Source organism: Amia ocellicauda, chromosome 20 (genome assembly GCF_036373705.1).
Source record: "Amia ocellicauda isolate fAmiCal2 chromosome 20, fAmiCal2.hap1, whole genome shotgun sequence".
In the NCBI taxonomy this organism is placed as follows: Eukaryota; Metazoa; Chordata; class Actinopteri; order Amiiformes; family Amiidae; genus Amia; species Amia ocellicauda.
The window spans coordinates 13269982-13286943 of record NC_089869.1 but is presented as its reverse complement, the minus strand read 5'-3'; the positions used below and the strand labels follow the sequence as shown (position 1 = coordinate 13286943).

General features: G+C 39.2%; 1 protein-coding gene across 1 annotated transcript; it reads right to left on the bottom strand.

The window, feature by feature from the left end:
* Nucleotides 1–11: 11 nt before the first annotated feature.
* On the bottom strand, nt 12–15208 carry prkg2l (protein kinase cGMP-dependent 2, like). Its single transcript, XM_066693579.1, has 18 exons — nt 14638–15208; nt 13231–13397; nt 12679–12792; nt 12363–12468; nt 12019–12082; nt 11597–11674; nt 11272–11366; nt 10981–11049; nt 10725–10823; nt 10471–10621; nt 10228–10364; nt 6457–6546; nt 5958–6099; nt 5579–5742; nt 2727–2849; nt 2297–2359; nt 1468–1534; nt 12–1028 (listed from the first exon to the last, which is right to left on the bottom strand). Exons 1-18 carry the CDS (start codon nt 15135–15137, stop codon nt 933–935), a joined length of 2325 nt encoding a protein of 774 aa, XP_066549676.1. The 5' UTR covers nt 15138–15208; the 3' UTR covers nt 12–932.
* Between the last annotated feature and the right edge of the window lie 1754 nt (nt 15209–16962).

The following is a 16962-nucleotide window of genomic DNA, read 5'->3' as shown; positions in this document are numbered from 1 at the left end:
TTTTTTTTTATACTTTGAAATTCTTATTCTACTAACTTCAAACATTTCCACAAAATGAATCTTTATATTTAGCCGACAATTTCAACAGTGGTTTGTTAGCTTGTGTTGGTTCAAACGGAAAGTGCAAGGTGCAAGAATAGGAGGCACTTTATCTTTACAGAAAGAGTTGTGGGTGTATGGCACAAACAATATGCCAATATTTTAGAGGCCAGACTGCCAGGAACGATCAACAAAAGCACTGAGGAGATCCATCTCCTAGCAACCTGATGAGATGACTGTCCAAATGACTTCCAAATGTCCTCTTTAGTAGCTTATTTATTTTCCCTTTGTTTTACTTTTTACATACTTCCCAATATTATATTTGTATTAGTACTGCACGTTAAAAGCATCATTCACATTAATTTGTGTTTGTGAGATTCTTTCTTACAGGTTAAATCACAGCTGCAAATGATTTTCTGGGCTCCTTTACTACATAAACTATAGTTTTCACACTACATTTCACACTTGCTGGCCGGCTCTCAGATGACAACAGTCTTGAAGAGAAGGCTGAACCAAAACCATCCCCAAAACCCAACCTGGAAATCCTTCAAGACCTCCTTCCTCTGATTTGTGCATCATCAGGCCCGCAGCAAGGGCAGCTCATTGGCACTCTTTAATACTTTGTTTGCGAACAGCAAATTGTCAAAAAATGTTCCATTAATTGCAAACGTATTGTTTAAAGGTTGCAGTCGAGGCATCCTGGTGAACAGTGGATAAAGGCTGGAGGTTTCAAGTATTCAGAAGTTTTTTGCACTCAAAGATGATGGGGATTTCTGCTGTTCCTTGGAATGTTTTTCCAGTGTAAGGCTGAGAGACGCATGTCCAGATAGCGGCTCTGGTAGAAACCCAGGTTTCAAGCCCTGAAGGCAAAGTTTTTGGAGTGCTTCAACCCTTCAGAAGTTTTTGTCCCAGCCCGAGAGCTCGTCTGGGGGTTCCTCTAGTTCTGGGGGGAAGATGTCAAAGTTGCTGTGGTCCGTTGGCCCTTTCAGCTATGAAAACCAAACCATAATAGTAAGAGGTGTGATTGTCAGAACTGACCATTATTTATCCCGTTTTACTCTTGTAGGTTTGGAATTTTTTTAACATGATATTTCGATTGATTTAATAATTTATATTGCACCGTGTGATGTTTTATTTAAATTGTTTATCAAGTTTCCCTACTCAGCTCGTGTATATGTAAATGTGCAGTACAAGCCCATGGTTTTAGGTAAACAACTAAAGATCCTGTTTATCTCTGTGTGAGTTGTTGTTCATTTTTGTGTGTATGTACTGTAAGGTCTTAGGTGCCTAAAAATAAACATTGCTCATGTCTCAACTTTTCACATTACAAAGACTCACTTCTGAATGATTTTTAAATATAAAATTTGAGAAGGGAAAGTGACTCATATGTGCTCATGTGCTCAAATAAAACATTTTGGGAAATCATACCTCTCTTTTTAGTGGGGAAGATAGCTTTCTTCTTCGTAGCCCTTCCCAGTTGAAGCCTTGGAACCACCTGCAAAAATGACACCTTGCCACTATATCTCATAAAATGTAATGAAAGCAAATGTGCGTGGCATCTATAGCCTTCAAAAGATAAAGAACAATTGCTAGGAAGTCCGCTTATGTAACAACAGGATAAAGCTCTAATACAACAAACCAGCTGTTTTTATTAGTATCTTAATTCTTTGAGTAATCTGTCCACAAAATGAGGTTATACTCAACAATGTATAATGATAGTAGACTTCACAGCATAATGGCAACATGCAAAACAATTTAAAATAAAGTTGGGGATAAACAATGAGTAAAGATGAGCTCTATTTTCAAGAACGAGACTGATATGACCAAATGGAAGATTTTCATAAGCTTTCTAATAATTACACAAAAAGAGCATTTTGTAATGGTAATGTCAAAATATCACAAGGCAGGAGTCTGTAAGTCACACAGGCTATTCTATTCATACAGGGCACACTGGGTGTGTATGTTGCAAAATTAAGGTTCAAGGTTCAGGTTCAAGAAATATTTTGAGCATAACCCATGGCTGCACATCACTGCAAAATCAACATCAAAGCACTACTCAAGTGAACATAATTGAGCTCATCAAGCAATTAATACTTTGTCCCGAGTTTGAATGAAGACAGCTAGTTGAAAACTTTAAAATAGGAGGAAAGATGAAAGATCTTTGAAGAATCCTAACTTATAAGGGGCTAACTCTAAAAAATCCAATTGACAATAAATTATAAAAAAAATACATAGATAATATCACAACAGGACTAACTTGTGCTTTTTTATATCGTTGATTCCATTTTTCTTGTTTCCAAGTCTTTCGGCAGGGTTTAGCCTGAGGGAGAGAATAATCATTATAAAGTGTCTGAATGAAACTGCGCTCCCTGTTGGTGAACAGGCAGTTAGCAGATCCCTACTGTATCACACACAGGCACAGCTGTTTTGTGATGGGTCATTCTGCCTGAATAACAGGAGATAGAAATTTAACTTCAGGAAAATCTCAGAAGGCTGAATTGTACACTGATGTTCTCCACCTACGTAATACATGAATAGAACATAACAGTTGCATAACCCATCCACTTAGGGAAAGTTATTGTTTTGTGTCTTCAAAGTCAATTATTGAAATATATGGTTCATAACAGACACTTGGGGACACAATGTTGAAAGGTAGCTGTGAAGGGACGGTTGGCAGAACTCCTTACTTGCAGAGTCTCCTAATCAGATCCTCAGGCCGCTTGCCAATACGCTTGGGGACGTCCACCTTCTCTATCCCCTGTAGCACCATAGTGTAGATCTTAATGGGGTCTGACCCTGAAAACGGGGGGCTGCAGGTGGAAAGAAGAGTTGAATGGTATAAGGTCAACCATGAAGTCACTACTGGTTCTAATTTTCCTTTCAGATTACATTCAACTAAGATACTGGGTACATCATATTTCATCCATTAAATTTGTACCAAAATGAATGACTACATCTAAAACATCAATAATCTATATCCATTGTTGTTTACTTTTAAATGCAGAATTACATTTAAACAAAAAACTGAAAGGCAAATACACTTCTATGTTTAAGCTGTTAATAAGAGAGCCGATCCACACTTTCTTGAATCTGAATAAAAGTTCCAGAGCTCAAGTAAAAAAATGAAACAGGAAAATATTAAAAGTGAACTTTTTTTTAGTTTTTTAGCAGCAGATGTTGCCAAAGATACTGGACATGGGAGTTGAAAGAGCACAGTTGGCAATGTAATTCATAGCTTTTTCTTCATCTGCTGCCATCATGCCGAACAGTTTCCTTGGTAACTGTTTCTGAAGACCCGTGCAGCAGTGATCTCACAAGTGGAGGTTTAGTGGTTCATTTCCTTTGAAGAGCCCATACAGGCCCAGTTAGGAGCAATGACCGTCACACTCACAATTTGAAACTTGTATGCCTTGGACAGAAATATACTAGAACAGCGGGACTTCTGTAGCTTATTCAGACACCTTTCATTTTTAATTTATATGCTGCCTCACAGAACACATAAAGCAGGAAGAATATCTTTAAACACCTACAACAGAGTCACTGATTTACAATGACACACATGGCTTTGAAATATGCGCAGTACACCAGCCTCCAGATTAGGGGTGTCAAACCCAAGGCCCGCGGGACGAATATGGCACCCCAATGGTTTTAATCCGGCCCCTGTAAAGGTGGTGTATCAGTAAGTAATTAGGCCCGCGACAGCTTGTGAATGAGGAAATTGCATGTGAAAACTACAATTCCCTTCAGCCATTGCGAATATCATTGGCGCAAGGTAGGGTTTTAACAGCCAATCATAGGCTGAGTTACTTTCCACGTTCCTGTTCTTTAAGTCATCTGCAATGAACTCAAAAATGTCCAAGAAAAGAAAAATCGACAAGGAAGGTATAGTGTTTCAGGAAAGGTGGGAGTGGGAATATCTGTTTGTGGAGCAGAGCTTAAAACGTGCATGCCTCGTTTGTAAGGAGAGTTTAGCCGTGATGAAAGAATTCACTATACGGCAGCACTACGAGACTAAACACAAAGAGAAGTGTGGGTCTTTGGAGAGAGAGCAAAGGCTGGACAAAGTGGCTGAATTAAAAAAAAAAAAACTACAGCAAACCATGTTCAAAAGGGCAAAAACAGAAAGCAATGCTGCCGATAAAGCGAGTTACATCGTATCCCAAGACATTGCCAAAACGTCAAGGTCTTTCTCTGAGGGTGCTTTTTTAAAAGAACTGTATGCTTAAAGTCAGCGATGTAGTGTGTACAGACAAAAAGCATTTGTTTGCAAATGTCAGCCTGTCACGAAATACTGTTGCCGAGAGATTAGATGATTTAGCTGCTAATCTCAAAGACCAGCTAGCTGAAAAAGCAAGTCATTTCATTTCTTGCTTTCCGTTGATGAGCGCACTGTTGATGAGCGCACTGACATAACGGACACAGCCCAGTTATCTATTTTTATCCAGGGGGTAAATTCAGATCTAAATGTTACTTAAGAGCTTTTGGATGTTGCAGCAATGAACGGCATCACCACAGCAAATGGCATATTTCAGCAAGTTTCGAGATGCGTGAACTGATTTAAGTTGCAGTGGGAGACGTGAGTGGGTCTGACCACAAACGGAGTACCTGCGCTGTGTAGTTAAAAAACAGGTCTGCTTGCTAGGATGCAAAAAAAGCTACGGGAGGAAAATGGTCAGTGTCCAAATGATCAGGAAGCATTGTGTGGGAAGGTGCTGAATATTGATCATGTAATGCACATGGTAACAAAAACTACATTTGATCAGGGATAGAGGTTTAAATCATCACCGATTCCAGGTATTCCTTGAGGAGCTTAACGTTGAATGTGGCGATTTGTCCGATCACACAGAAGTGCGCTGGCTGAGTGGGGGTGTAGTTCTAACAAGGGTTTTTGAGCTACGGGGAGAAATCAGACTTTTTCTGCAAAACAAAGGGAGACAAAGATCCAAGCTCTCGGATGAAAGCTGGCTGTGCGATCTTGCATTTCTATTTGATGTTACTGAGCATCTTAACACCTTAAACATGAAGCTAACGGGCAGTACACAGGTCATAACAGAGATGTATGACAGTGTGAAAGCATTTCAGCTTAAATTAAGTTTATGGGAGAAGCAAATGCAGCAAGGAAACATTTTCCATTTCCAGACAGGCATCTACATTCCATACTGAACATCGCTTCAGCACAAGACATTATACCGGACACTGACAAGCTAGTCTCAAGAAAAAGGTGTCAGGTCTCCTCAACAAATGAACCTGCTCAGAGCAGCAATTAGGTCAGATGTGTGTTTTGAATAATCGTAAGTGTTAAAGATTAAGTATAATTCTTAATTAAATTTAAAGTGAAATGAATAAAAAATAGGGACGAGTAAATATTTATGGGGACCTCGAATGAAACTTGAAATTCTCATATGGCCCGTGGTAAAACTGAGTTTGACACCCCTGCTCCAGATAGATACATTTAGATTGATTTCGTCTTGTACTAGATAGAAGACATTTTCCGGCCTGTCACTCATTGGAGGAAAATAAGCAGACATTCCAGTCTCACCTTCCAGTGAGCAGCTCAAAGATGAGGATGCCCAGAGACCAGCAGTCAGCTCCAAAGTCATGTCCCTTATTCATAATGACCTCTGGAGCTACATACTCCGGGGTGCCACAGAAAGTCCATGTCTTCTTTCCCAAGCCAATCCTCTTTGCGAATCCAAAATCAGCCTTCAAGATAACACAAGAACATTTATTCATATTAACCTTCACCTTCTTTTCCTGTTTTTAATGAATCCCTCTTGATTCACACCTCGCAAACAAACACAAAAGTCTTTACTTCTAAAATGCGTACAGGAAGGAAAAAACTCAAAATATCAGATTACAGTTACAAAATGTATAACTGCTTTCACAGCTCACTGTATCTCAGTATGGGTCCAGCATACCATTTTCACATATCCTTGTTCATCAAGCAGCAGGTTCTCTGGTTTTAAGTCCCGATAGACTATTCCCCGGCCATGCAGATAGTCAAAGGCTTCCAGGACACAGCCAGTGCAGAACCGTGCAGTGGGCTCTTCAAAGAAACTCCTACAATGCAACTTTCCATCAGATACTCTGGTAACACAGGGATATTAAGCTTTACAACATAACCCTGGGACAGTTTCAATCTAGGTTGTATATTTACTTTAGACATTTGCCATCAAGATAATTAAAGAAACTCCTTTGGGTTTTTTCTCCTCCCAAACTCCATTTCATTAACGAGACATGTATACGTTTGCTTGTGGTTATTACAATACGCTTAATTACAAATAATAGTGTTGGGCAAAGTTATGTTTTAAAACCATATGTAGGTAAGTCACTGTGTCACTTAATCACCATAGGTCTATGGTAACTGATGTTTAGTAAGAGTACATGAGGCCAGGTGTGAAAATGACCTACACTCACATGTCCCGCAAAATACTCCACAGCTCCCCTCCCAGACACACTTCCAACAGCATGTACACATACTTGTTGTCCCGAAAAGTTCTGAACAACCTGAAAAACATGGAACATTTTCACTGTGCTGTATAAAGTACAATTCCTTCTTATATTAAAGACTGGAGCCTCTAGACCAGTGGTTCTCACACTTTTTTAACCAAGTACCACCCCTGATCAAACCAAAGCATCCAAGTACCACCTACAAGTCACCTTCTCATAGGAACCACAGAAAATCTCCATGAGCACACGCACGCACCTGCACAAATAATAAACAGCACTGAGCACTTAGCATTTTAGTGAGAGGGGTGAGCTTGTTTAGCAGAGGAAAGCCTTGCAATGTCAGGGACGAGGGCAGTGAGCTTCAAATGCAGATCTGGCTCGCCATTCATTTTGATGCGATACTTTGTCTTGATTGCAGTGAGAGCAGAGAAACATTTCTCGCAAAGATAGGTAGTAGCAAAACGCATCAAAAACCGCACACCCTTTAATGAGAGGGCTGGGCAGTCACTCTGTCTTTGGATCCAGAAGTTCAACAGTGACAGTTGTTTAAATTCTGACATCAAAGTATCATCAGATGTTAACTCGAGCAACTTCTCCTGCCCAGGACAGATCCTCGGGTATTCCCGTGACATCAACATTAAACGGGTTCCTGATCCACTGTGGTGTGGCCTCTACTGGAAAATACTCTGATAACTGTTCTTCCAATGACAAAAGTTGCACAACAATCACATCACAAACTGCAGCATCAAGTGCCACATGTGTGCAGATGTTCTCCAGAGTTGGGAAAGCAGAGACATTGGCAGCTGCAGCTTTTTCTTCATAGCAGTGATCTTGTCAGACACATCAAACATTGTTAAAGAGAGCCCCTGTAGTCCCATATTCAGCTCATTCAAACATGAGAATATATCAGCCAGGTAGGCTAATTGTAGAAGCCATACTGGATCATCAAATAGACTTGCCAAAGGAGATTTCGGGTCATGAAGAAACATCTGTACCTTGGAGTGCAGTTCAAAGAGCCTTGTGAGCCTCTGCCCCTTGATAACCATCTCACTTCAGTATGTAGCAAAAGCTGCACATGTTCACTGCTCATTTCTTTACAAAGCACACTGAACAGATGTGAATTCATTGGTATGGCCTTGATAAAATTCACTACTTTGACAGCAGAGTCTAGCACAGATTTTAAATCATCAGGCATTTTTTTGACTGCCAATGCCTCGCCATGGTGCATGCTGCAGTGCATCCCCTTCACATCCAGAGCGACCTCTGTAATCTGTGCAACTACACCGCTGTGTTGGCCTGTCATCGCTCTAGCACCGACTTTACAAACTCCGACAATTTGTTTCCAGTCGATGCCATTCTCTTCGATAAATTAATTCACTCAGAAGAAAAATATGCTCCCCTGTAGTTCTTGTCGGTAGCGGCTTACAGAACAGGAAGTCCTAATTACACGTGCCCTCAAACTCATATCTAATATAAACGTGCAAATTGGCCAAACCAGCAACATCAGTAAACTCATCTAATTGTAGTGAAAAGCATCAGCTCATCTAAATGCGCTCTATCGGCATACTTCTGACATCATCTGTCATGTCAATAATTCTGCGAGGTATTCATTTTCAATTGTTCTATTGGCGAATGTGGCACTAAACTGTCTCTCTGAAAGCTCGAGAGCGGTTTTAAACACTCAAGTATTAGCACGTGCAGTACCGTCAAAGCTAACAGGAACTTAATAGACGTATAAACATTTTTTATTAAAATAGAAAATATGAAAACCCATCTCAAGCTTTGCTCAACAAATTCAATACATTACAGATTAAGAATTTACATAGATTTTATTATTATTATTTTTTTAATTACTAATTTTTCTGTGCACCTGGGGGCGTACCATAGTTTGAGAACCACTGCTCTAGACAGTTTAGGCAAATATACATTTAACTGTATAATTAAAACTAAATAAAAACAACAAAAAATGTCGATTTATATGTCACAGGGCTTTTGGAATCAATAAATAAAAATGAATAGAGCTCAGAAAAAGCAAATTTAATTGTGGTCAGCACTGGCCTTAAAACTCAATAAGACCAGGAGAAGAGCACAAACACTACTAAGATTAAAATTCAGTATAAATCTACAGGTATAAGGAAGACGGTATAACACTGTGTTTTGGGCGCAACAATCACATGATTTAACATCGCAGACATGGTTTCATTTATTTATTAGATCAGTAACAACATCCTTGCAGCTGGTCTCAAAATATTTTAAAGATCTTTCTCCAAAACAGTGAAAGAAAATATTTAGCAAGCCGCATTCTTATTTTCCCAAGTCTGTCTCTCTGGTAACTCTGAGTGATATTGTACTCTGTACATGGTATTTCAAGCAGATGTTTCTCAAATATTGTCAGAAGGCAGTTGGCTACAATGTTTCATTAGCCACCCTGATAAAATATGTTCTCACAGTCTCTCTGTTCTGCTCTTTTCAAATAATAGGTTTCAGGTGCAGGGAACAGAAGCAAATGAGATAAGCCCTGAAAACGATTTGAGGGGAATTCTTACACAATCTATTATTCATCTGTTTTCATCCATCTGTCTTGGCCGGTACTTTTTCAGTCTTTTTCTAGCCCTGCCTTCCCAACAGTACAAAGAGTCAAGAGTGTCAAGCACCGAATGAACATGAACTGAGTGATCTGGTTTGAGTTGTATTTGCTCAGGCTTTTGTCTTTAAATGTCAGAGACAACATAAACTACTCTCACCCCAAGTGGATCAACACGACAGGGAAGGGCTCAAATGTTTTCGGCAACCTTGCAACATATTCTTTTGTAACGACATATGCTTTTAAAAAGAGTTAATCGAAAGGCCGGATTGTTTAAATCTAGTGTTTTTAATCAGTGTTAAAAGCTCAGTTTAGTTTTGTTATATTTCCATATGTTGTTAACTTTGAAAGTATTTTATAATGAAGGCCACCATTTCCTACTAAATTAAATTAAAATGTAAGAGTAAAGAACTGAAAATACAAGTGCCCAGTCAGTATCAATAGTTGGTCAGAAGTACAGCTTGGATATCTAAAAGGATATCCTTGGCTATCTATGGGTTTGAATCGTTCCATTGGTGTATAAGCCTGGCACCACCAAGTAAAAGATGTTGATATACAATTCTGCCTAAAATGCCCAAGACCACACTGATTTTTAGAGTTTTAGTATCATTTGGACGCTGTATCTAAAAAACAGTTTTTTTTAAATGAGACATGAAAACACAGGCAGGAATCCATAGCTTATTCATGTATTCATTTTTGAAAGGTGCAACCGAGGGAAAAGCAATTTGTATAACAATAGAGCTATTCACACGCTTGTTGTGTATTTCAGTCAGAATCCTCACACTTTAACACCATGCCATTCATGTGTCTGGGCAACACAATGAACAATAATTCTCATCACCACAGATTGTATATTAACCTTGCTCTCCACATTTTCTTTTATGCAATATAATAATACCTCCAAATAAAAGATAATCACCTTTGTGAACAAATCGCTTTAACCATGCAACCCCCTGTCATTATTTTGCAAACACCATTCTTTCTCCGTTTATGAGATTCATAATGAGGTCAAATGATTCCTTTGAAGGGGTGGAAAAAGAGAGATTGCTGTAATACTGAGATATAAATGGGGTTTAAATCTATCCAGCCTGGCCAATATTTTCTTCACTTTAGTAACCTGGGTACACAAAGTGGCCCTGACATTCCCCACTGACCTGACAATGAACGGTGAGTTAGTCTGTTGCAGGATGTTCTTCTCAGAGTAGATGTGCTCCTGTTGTCGAGTGTCCACAATGTGCTTCTTCTTGATGCACTTCAGGGCAAACGTTATATCTTCATCTTTCATCTTCACCTAAGGCAGAAACACCACAGATATCGATGCATCAGTATGATCGTAACAAGACCAGTGTAAAACTAGACAATCTGGCCGCGTTCTGTTGGTAGGTGCTAGGACTCACCAGCTCGACTCGGCCGAAGCCGCCCATGCCCAGCGTGGTGACAATCTGCAGGTGCTTGAAGGGTGAGTTGGTGGAGATACGAGCCATCTTCTCCTTAACCCTGGTAAGCTCACTGCCTTCAGGAGTGGTATCAATGAGAGGAGACTGGGGGCTTGGAGGACAGTGACAAACTCTGTTATTGAAGCTTTTTTTAATGTCTTTATTGAGCTTGAACATGAATCTCAATATTTTGTATGCATCTCTGCAACACTTACATAGCATTCCTCTTCTCGTCACTGATTGAGAGCTGCTTCACATACTGTTTCAGGTATGCTTGTAGCTCTTCATAAGTCCCCACCATCTGGTTAAATGTGCTGCACATTCGGAGAACATAAGACTATTATTTATTTTCCAAAGCTTACTCTTTATTGGTTTGGCTGCATATTTAAATGGGTAGAAGAGTCTTTTTCTACCTGGGCAGTAAAGTATGCATTTGAATGAACGCAAAAGCCATCTGAAATTGTAACTTACTCTCTGTCCACCACCAGGCACTGGGTATCATTCTCCTTGGCGATGATGTTTGCTGAGCGAACATCTTCACTGGAACAAAAAGTCAAGAATCCAAGAATCTTCCTGTACAACTTGTAGGACAAACTCTACAATTCATGTTCTTTCCAACTGGCAAAAGGGTAGCAGTACAGTAGCAATGCAACAATAGCAAATGGACTATGGAACATTTGGTAATGGTTTCAAATGGGAGGTCAATACATTATTGATCTATTGAGCTAAAAAGACTTACATACTTGTGGTTAATATGTTTACCTTATCAGGGCTTTTTCTCCAAAATAGTCTCCCACCCCTAGAGTTTTTATCTCCTGGGGCTCCAATGATCCCTCCATGGTCTGTGTGACACTCACCTGCCAAGGGATCAAAACATCCACAGCACTTACTGTAACAGTAGCACGACTGATTCATGTTTTCACTTTGTATTGGTCATTTACACACAATGAGCAAAAATAAGGTTTTTGTTGCCTACTCTATATTGACACCAATGTATTTCCAAACAACATAAGCAATACAATAGTGTGCTTGTGTCTGTTAAACTAAACTCATACAGACACTATCAGTTATCTGCCCTCTGCATTACCTCTCCTTTCGCTATGATGAAGAACGTGTTTCCTTCTTCTCCTTCACGAATGATGTAATCTCCTTTATCAAAATAATCCTACAGGAAGTGATGAGAAAAATATTTTACACCATTTTTAATTACTTACATGGGCTTTGGTTTCTTAGCAGTTTTCAACACCCTAACTATTTATTAATAATTAACATTTACATTTATGTGCTGACGACTAAAATTATGATTATTCCAAAGTGTTTTGAACTCTGAATTAATTACTTATTACCCATTACAATTTCCCATAATCATAATCATTTCATTTTTAAATTCTGTTCACTATACATTGATAAAATTTATAATTATTGTAATTTCAAATAAAAAAACTAAATAGTCATTATAATTTAATGTATTTAATGTATGTAAGATGACAGGAAAAAAAAAAGACGTACCACTTCCAGACAGTCCACAATTTTTGCAAGCTTTTCTTCAGGCAAGTCTTTCAATAAAGATACACTAGAATAGAAAAACAGAAAGTGCTTTTCTAATGCAGCCACAGAACTAAACTGATCTTAGCTTGCTTGGCAGTTCAAAGCCAAAATGGGTGTAGGTGTAATCCGTACTTCAGCACAAACTGAAAAAGATCAATATACATAAACCTTATTCGTGTCAGAAGGCTACATATTTTGACAGACAAAATATTCTAATTTCTTCTTCAGCAGAGAAGCATATGCATCTCTAACTCCAGCCATGCCCACATGGTGAGGGCGCAGAGCCTGGCTCCCCTCTGCTGTACCTGCATAGAAAGCTGAAGTACTCCTCGTGTCTCGCCTGTGCCGTCCTCATCATGATATTCTGAAACATCTGCCGGTCGAGGACCCAGATCTGTGACTGGGAGACCGCTGTACAGACAAAACACGGTGAAGACATGGATTACCCTGTGCTCGTGATCTTCACAACTGGTCAATATGTTCAGATGCTCAGTTTGTGTAGACTTGTTAAGCAATTAAGTGTACTTTCTAGTAGCATACTATGTGTGCAGAAAAAACACATCACGTGATATAACTTCCCCTTTGTATTTACGTCACTTCAAAAACACATGCTCAGATTACCTTTGACTGTGGCTGTCCTCTTGCAGTTGTACAGTATGGCCAGCTCACCAAATGCTGTTCCAGGGTGCATTTGTCCAAGAAGCCTGCAATTCTGTATAACCTCCAGCAAGCCATCTAAAGAACAATGTCGGAAAAAGCAGAGATTGTTTATTCAATTCTAGTAAGGTGGTTAATTAACTAATCAATTAGAGTGAAAAACAAACAAAATGTTTACTATAAGCTTTGGACAAGAAACTGCACATAAGATTTGTTTGTAGACTGCAGTGAGAATCTAAACTGGGTAAAGAACTACTAAATACACAGAAATGTAGTACTTGTAAAGGACAAGGAACAGTATTAAAACCTCATAGTAATCCAACTGTTTTCACAACATAGTGAATGCGTAGGCAATATCCTGAAAGGACAACTTCTTGGCCAAATATTTTCAATCCCTCCATTATCTTTCTGTTTGTTTGTTTGTTTGTTATTCAGAATTGAAAGTCATGTAACCAAAAAACGAAGTAAAAAAAATCTAAAAAAAAAATAATGAAAAATGAAATTGAACTGTTTAACCTGCTAGCACATAAAGGTAATTTCCAGGCTCCCCTTCTTGGATGACCACCTGGCACTCATTGTAGGTCTTCTCATACATACACTCCACCATTTCTCTCATCTGCTGTGGCTCCAGCTTCTTCAAGAAGTCATTGTTCATGATAGCTTCATTTATCAGCTTTTTGGTGCTAAACACAGACAGAGACAGACACAGAAAACACTTTGTTGAAGGTTCTAAATGGTGCTACAAGAAGTTGACCATTTGTTGTGCCTCAGCACTTGCCTGCTTTACAATGCCAGGTCCTATGTTCCTTAACCAATGTAGCAGATACAGCTCCTGCATAGTACTACATTTTATGTTGGGCCACTGCTGACCCAATACACAGCCTTGATAAGGCTTGGGACAGACTTCACAGTGTATTTATATAGAGTAACAGTAGGACAGTGGAAACCAATGAAGACACCTTAGAAGTCCAAGCAGTTTTGTTTTACAGACTATGTTAAAATACTTTGCATTTGTATGATCTACGATTACCAATAGAGCCAACAAAAATACACATAATTTCTTCAGTAAAAAGAGTTGATCTGTGTTTATTTGGTGGCTTTATACCAGAAATATTTAAAATTGTGCTCCTGCTACTGAGAGCGTTCTCATTTGCACATCTAAAGAAAGGAGGGGCTATCCATGGCCCTGAAAGGAAAGTATTAATGTATTACTATAGAAGAGTTTCAGGCAGAAGCTGAAGGCCTTGTTAATTAAAGCTGCAATTATGTTCCCTATGCATATAGATGTCTCCCTTTTGTCTCCCATGTTTGCCTTTTTATTGCTCTTGGTTTATTATGTAAATATATGCTTTTAAGTCTTCTGAGGTTCAAGCAACTACAAACAGTACGGAGGTGCTGCAATACCATTTCTGAAGATCAGCTTGATTTCCTGTAAGAATGCTTCAGTGCACACTTTCTCTGCATGCAGAATGAGGACAATGTATGGTGAAGCTTTATACTATTCAGAATTCTTATTCTGTACTCTGATACCACATTGTAGTGCCAAACTGAGATACTCAACACTATTGTACTACATCACAAGATTACCTACCCCATTTTAAGCCTTAGCAAAAGTCTGAAACCCAACGCTAGCAAACACAAATACATTTGGACCTAGGTCCATACAAATCTACACACATTTGAATTAACAACAACCTCTAAGAAATCAAAGTTTACTGGAGACTCTATCCCCAAGCCTAATCTAAATGTAACACAAGGTTGATCATCAAAACTTTCTTTAGGTCCAAAAGACTAGGTTCTTCTAAAAACAACCTAAATTTTACCACATCTAACCTAATTTGTGTTGCTAATTATAATCTACTATTTACACATTTTGAAATCCTCAATCTTAAATTTTTGTGGAAAGCTAAACTTGGTCTTTACCTTGAATCCTTATGGACCCGGTCCCTGCCAAAAGAGGGCTTCTGGACAGTGTGGTTGTAGTAGTGTCGGGAGGTTGGTTCAGCTGACACTCCCTCCTTGGCCCTGAGGCGGCGGTGAACTTCCACGGCCACCCTGTGGAAGCGTGTGGGCCCCTCATTGATGACACTCAGGAGGCGCTCACCTGGGCTGACCTGGGCCGTGGACTGTGCAGCACTATTGTAGCCAATGGCATCTTGTAGCTTGTCTATCTGGGACACTTTTGCCTGTAGCTCCTTCTCTAGGGCACCGAGCCGCTTCGCTCTGGCCTCCAGCTCCTTGTCACGCATGCCCAGCTCCTCCTCCAGTCGTACTATCTTGGCCTTCAGGGCCTCAATCACCTCCCACGCTGGTGGTTCTTTGAACCCGGAGGCCAGGCAGCTCTCCTCCAGCCGAGGGGCTCTGATTGAACCGTTGCCCATGGCCTGCTGGTGATTCGCCACCATAGGAAAGCCACCTAGCATTCATTGTAACAACCAGCTAGCATCCTACTTTGAGTACCTTTTCCTGTCTCCCAGAGAACAAGCTAGCACATGTCAACACCTGCCAGAAAATGCAAAAAGGCATCTGTAGTTTACCACGAAAACACCAATGCAATAGGACAAGAACAAAGTAATTTGTACTTTAAGAATGTGTTGCAAAGTATCCCTGTAGAAAAATGTATGAATGCTCATAATCTCACAAACTCATAATAAGGTACTTTGCAAGGATACAATGTATTATTAAACTGATATTCAAGTATTCCTGGAGCACTCAAACCTCCCAATTATGGCATTATAGTCGTTTCTGAAACCCACCCATTTGCCTAAACTTTGACAACCATGAGTAGTGCTTCCATTCACAATTACCCAGCACAACAACTTGACTGCACAGATAATTTATTTATAAACAAATTTGAAGAAGACATTACATAAGGCAAGTTCAAAAACACCATGCACAGATGGTCAGTTTTTGTTTAAAATACTTTACGTAATAACTGGCAACATTTTCTAAAGTAACTACAATTAAGAAATTAAATTTGTTGTAAGCAATTCATATAGTGACATGTCTATGCAATGTTCTGGTTCAAAAGAGTTATCCCTGTAAAAGAATGGGATGTTTTCTAATATTGTATTTGTACTCTTATAAAACATATCTTCTAAAAAATTGCATTCACTGTCAGTCAAATTGGTTGCTACTTTTCAGTTGCAAAGCTATTATAGTTAATAATCAAGCTTGATCGGAGATTGCCTGAGGCTTTTAAGAAATATACATATACATATATATATATATATATATATATATATATATATATATATCCTTAATGCCACAATGATGAGAAATATATTGCTTAGGTGATGTAGCGATGTGAGACTCCAATATTTATTTTGCTCAATGTACCTTGAAATTCTAAATCAAACACCAGCTGTGCTACATGCAAAACAGAATACAGTATGCTGCTATAATCATAATAATGTCATTAAGATGATCCCTTCAGTGTATGTAAAAGTAAATGCCTCAAAAGAGTAATGAATTTGTAACGAGTAACGGGTTTGTGCCTATTTGAGATCTAAGAGTCCAAAAAGGCTTAGTATAGTGCGTTACAGCTGTATAACTGTTATCAAAGCTTCCATGCATGCACCACTAACTACTGTATCTGAAAGTGAAACATTTTTATCATGATTCATAGAAAAAAAAATAATCATATGGAGCATAAGAAATTAACAGCAAAGCAATATTAAAAAACGTATAGCCTAAACATTTTAACAGAAAAAAAAGCTTAATAAATAAAAAAGTTTGATTTTATGCAAATACTAGGAATACACACAAATCAATCTATTTACGTTTCTTGGATTTTCTGCACAATTTAGTACAGTATGCAGCAAAAGCACACACACAACCCCCACCCCCACCATTGTGGTACTGCAAAACTCAGCAACATGATTGAGAAGCACTGAAGAAGAAAAACACTCAACAGCAACAATGCTTATAGAAGCCTAAATAAAGCTGACATATGCATGTCTGCTCCATATTAAACGAAACCCCCAAGCAGAAGAAAACTAGGAATTAAGAAACGAGTCAAACTCTTACTAGTAACTTACAGTCTGCTCCAGTATTTAATTCAAATCTTCTTTTAAATCCAGACGTGAAAGGGAAGTACCCTGCGTACCTGCACTCAGACCCAGCCGAGTGCGGCAGAGTGCACCTGCCCGGGGGAAGCGCTCGCACCGCGGGGAGAGCAGGGGCGGACTCTCGCTGCCGGCGCGCTGGCACTCCGCGGAAAGCCTGCCTACCCAACCGCAGCAAATT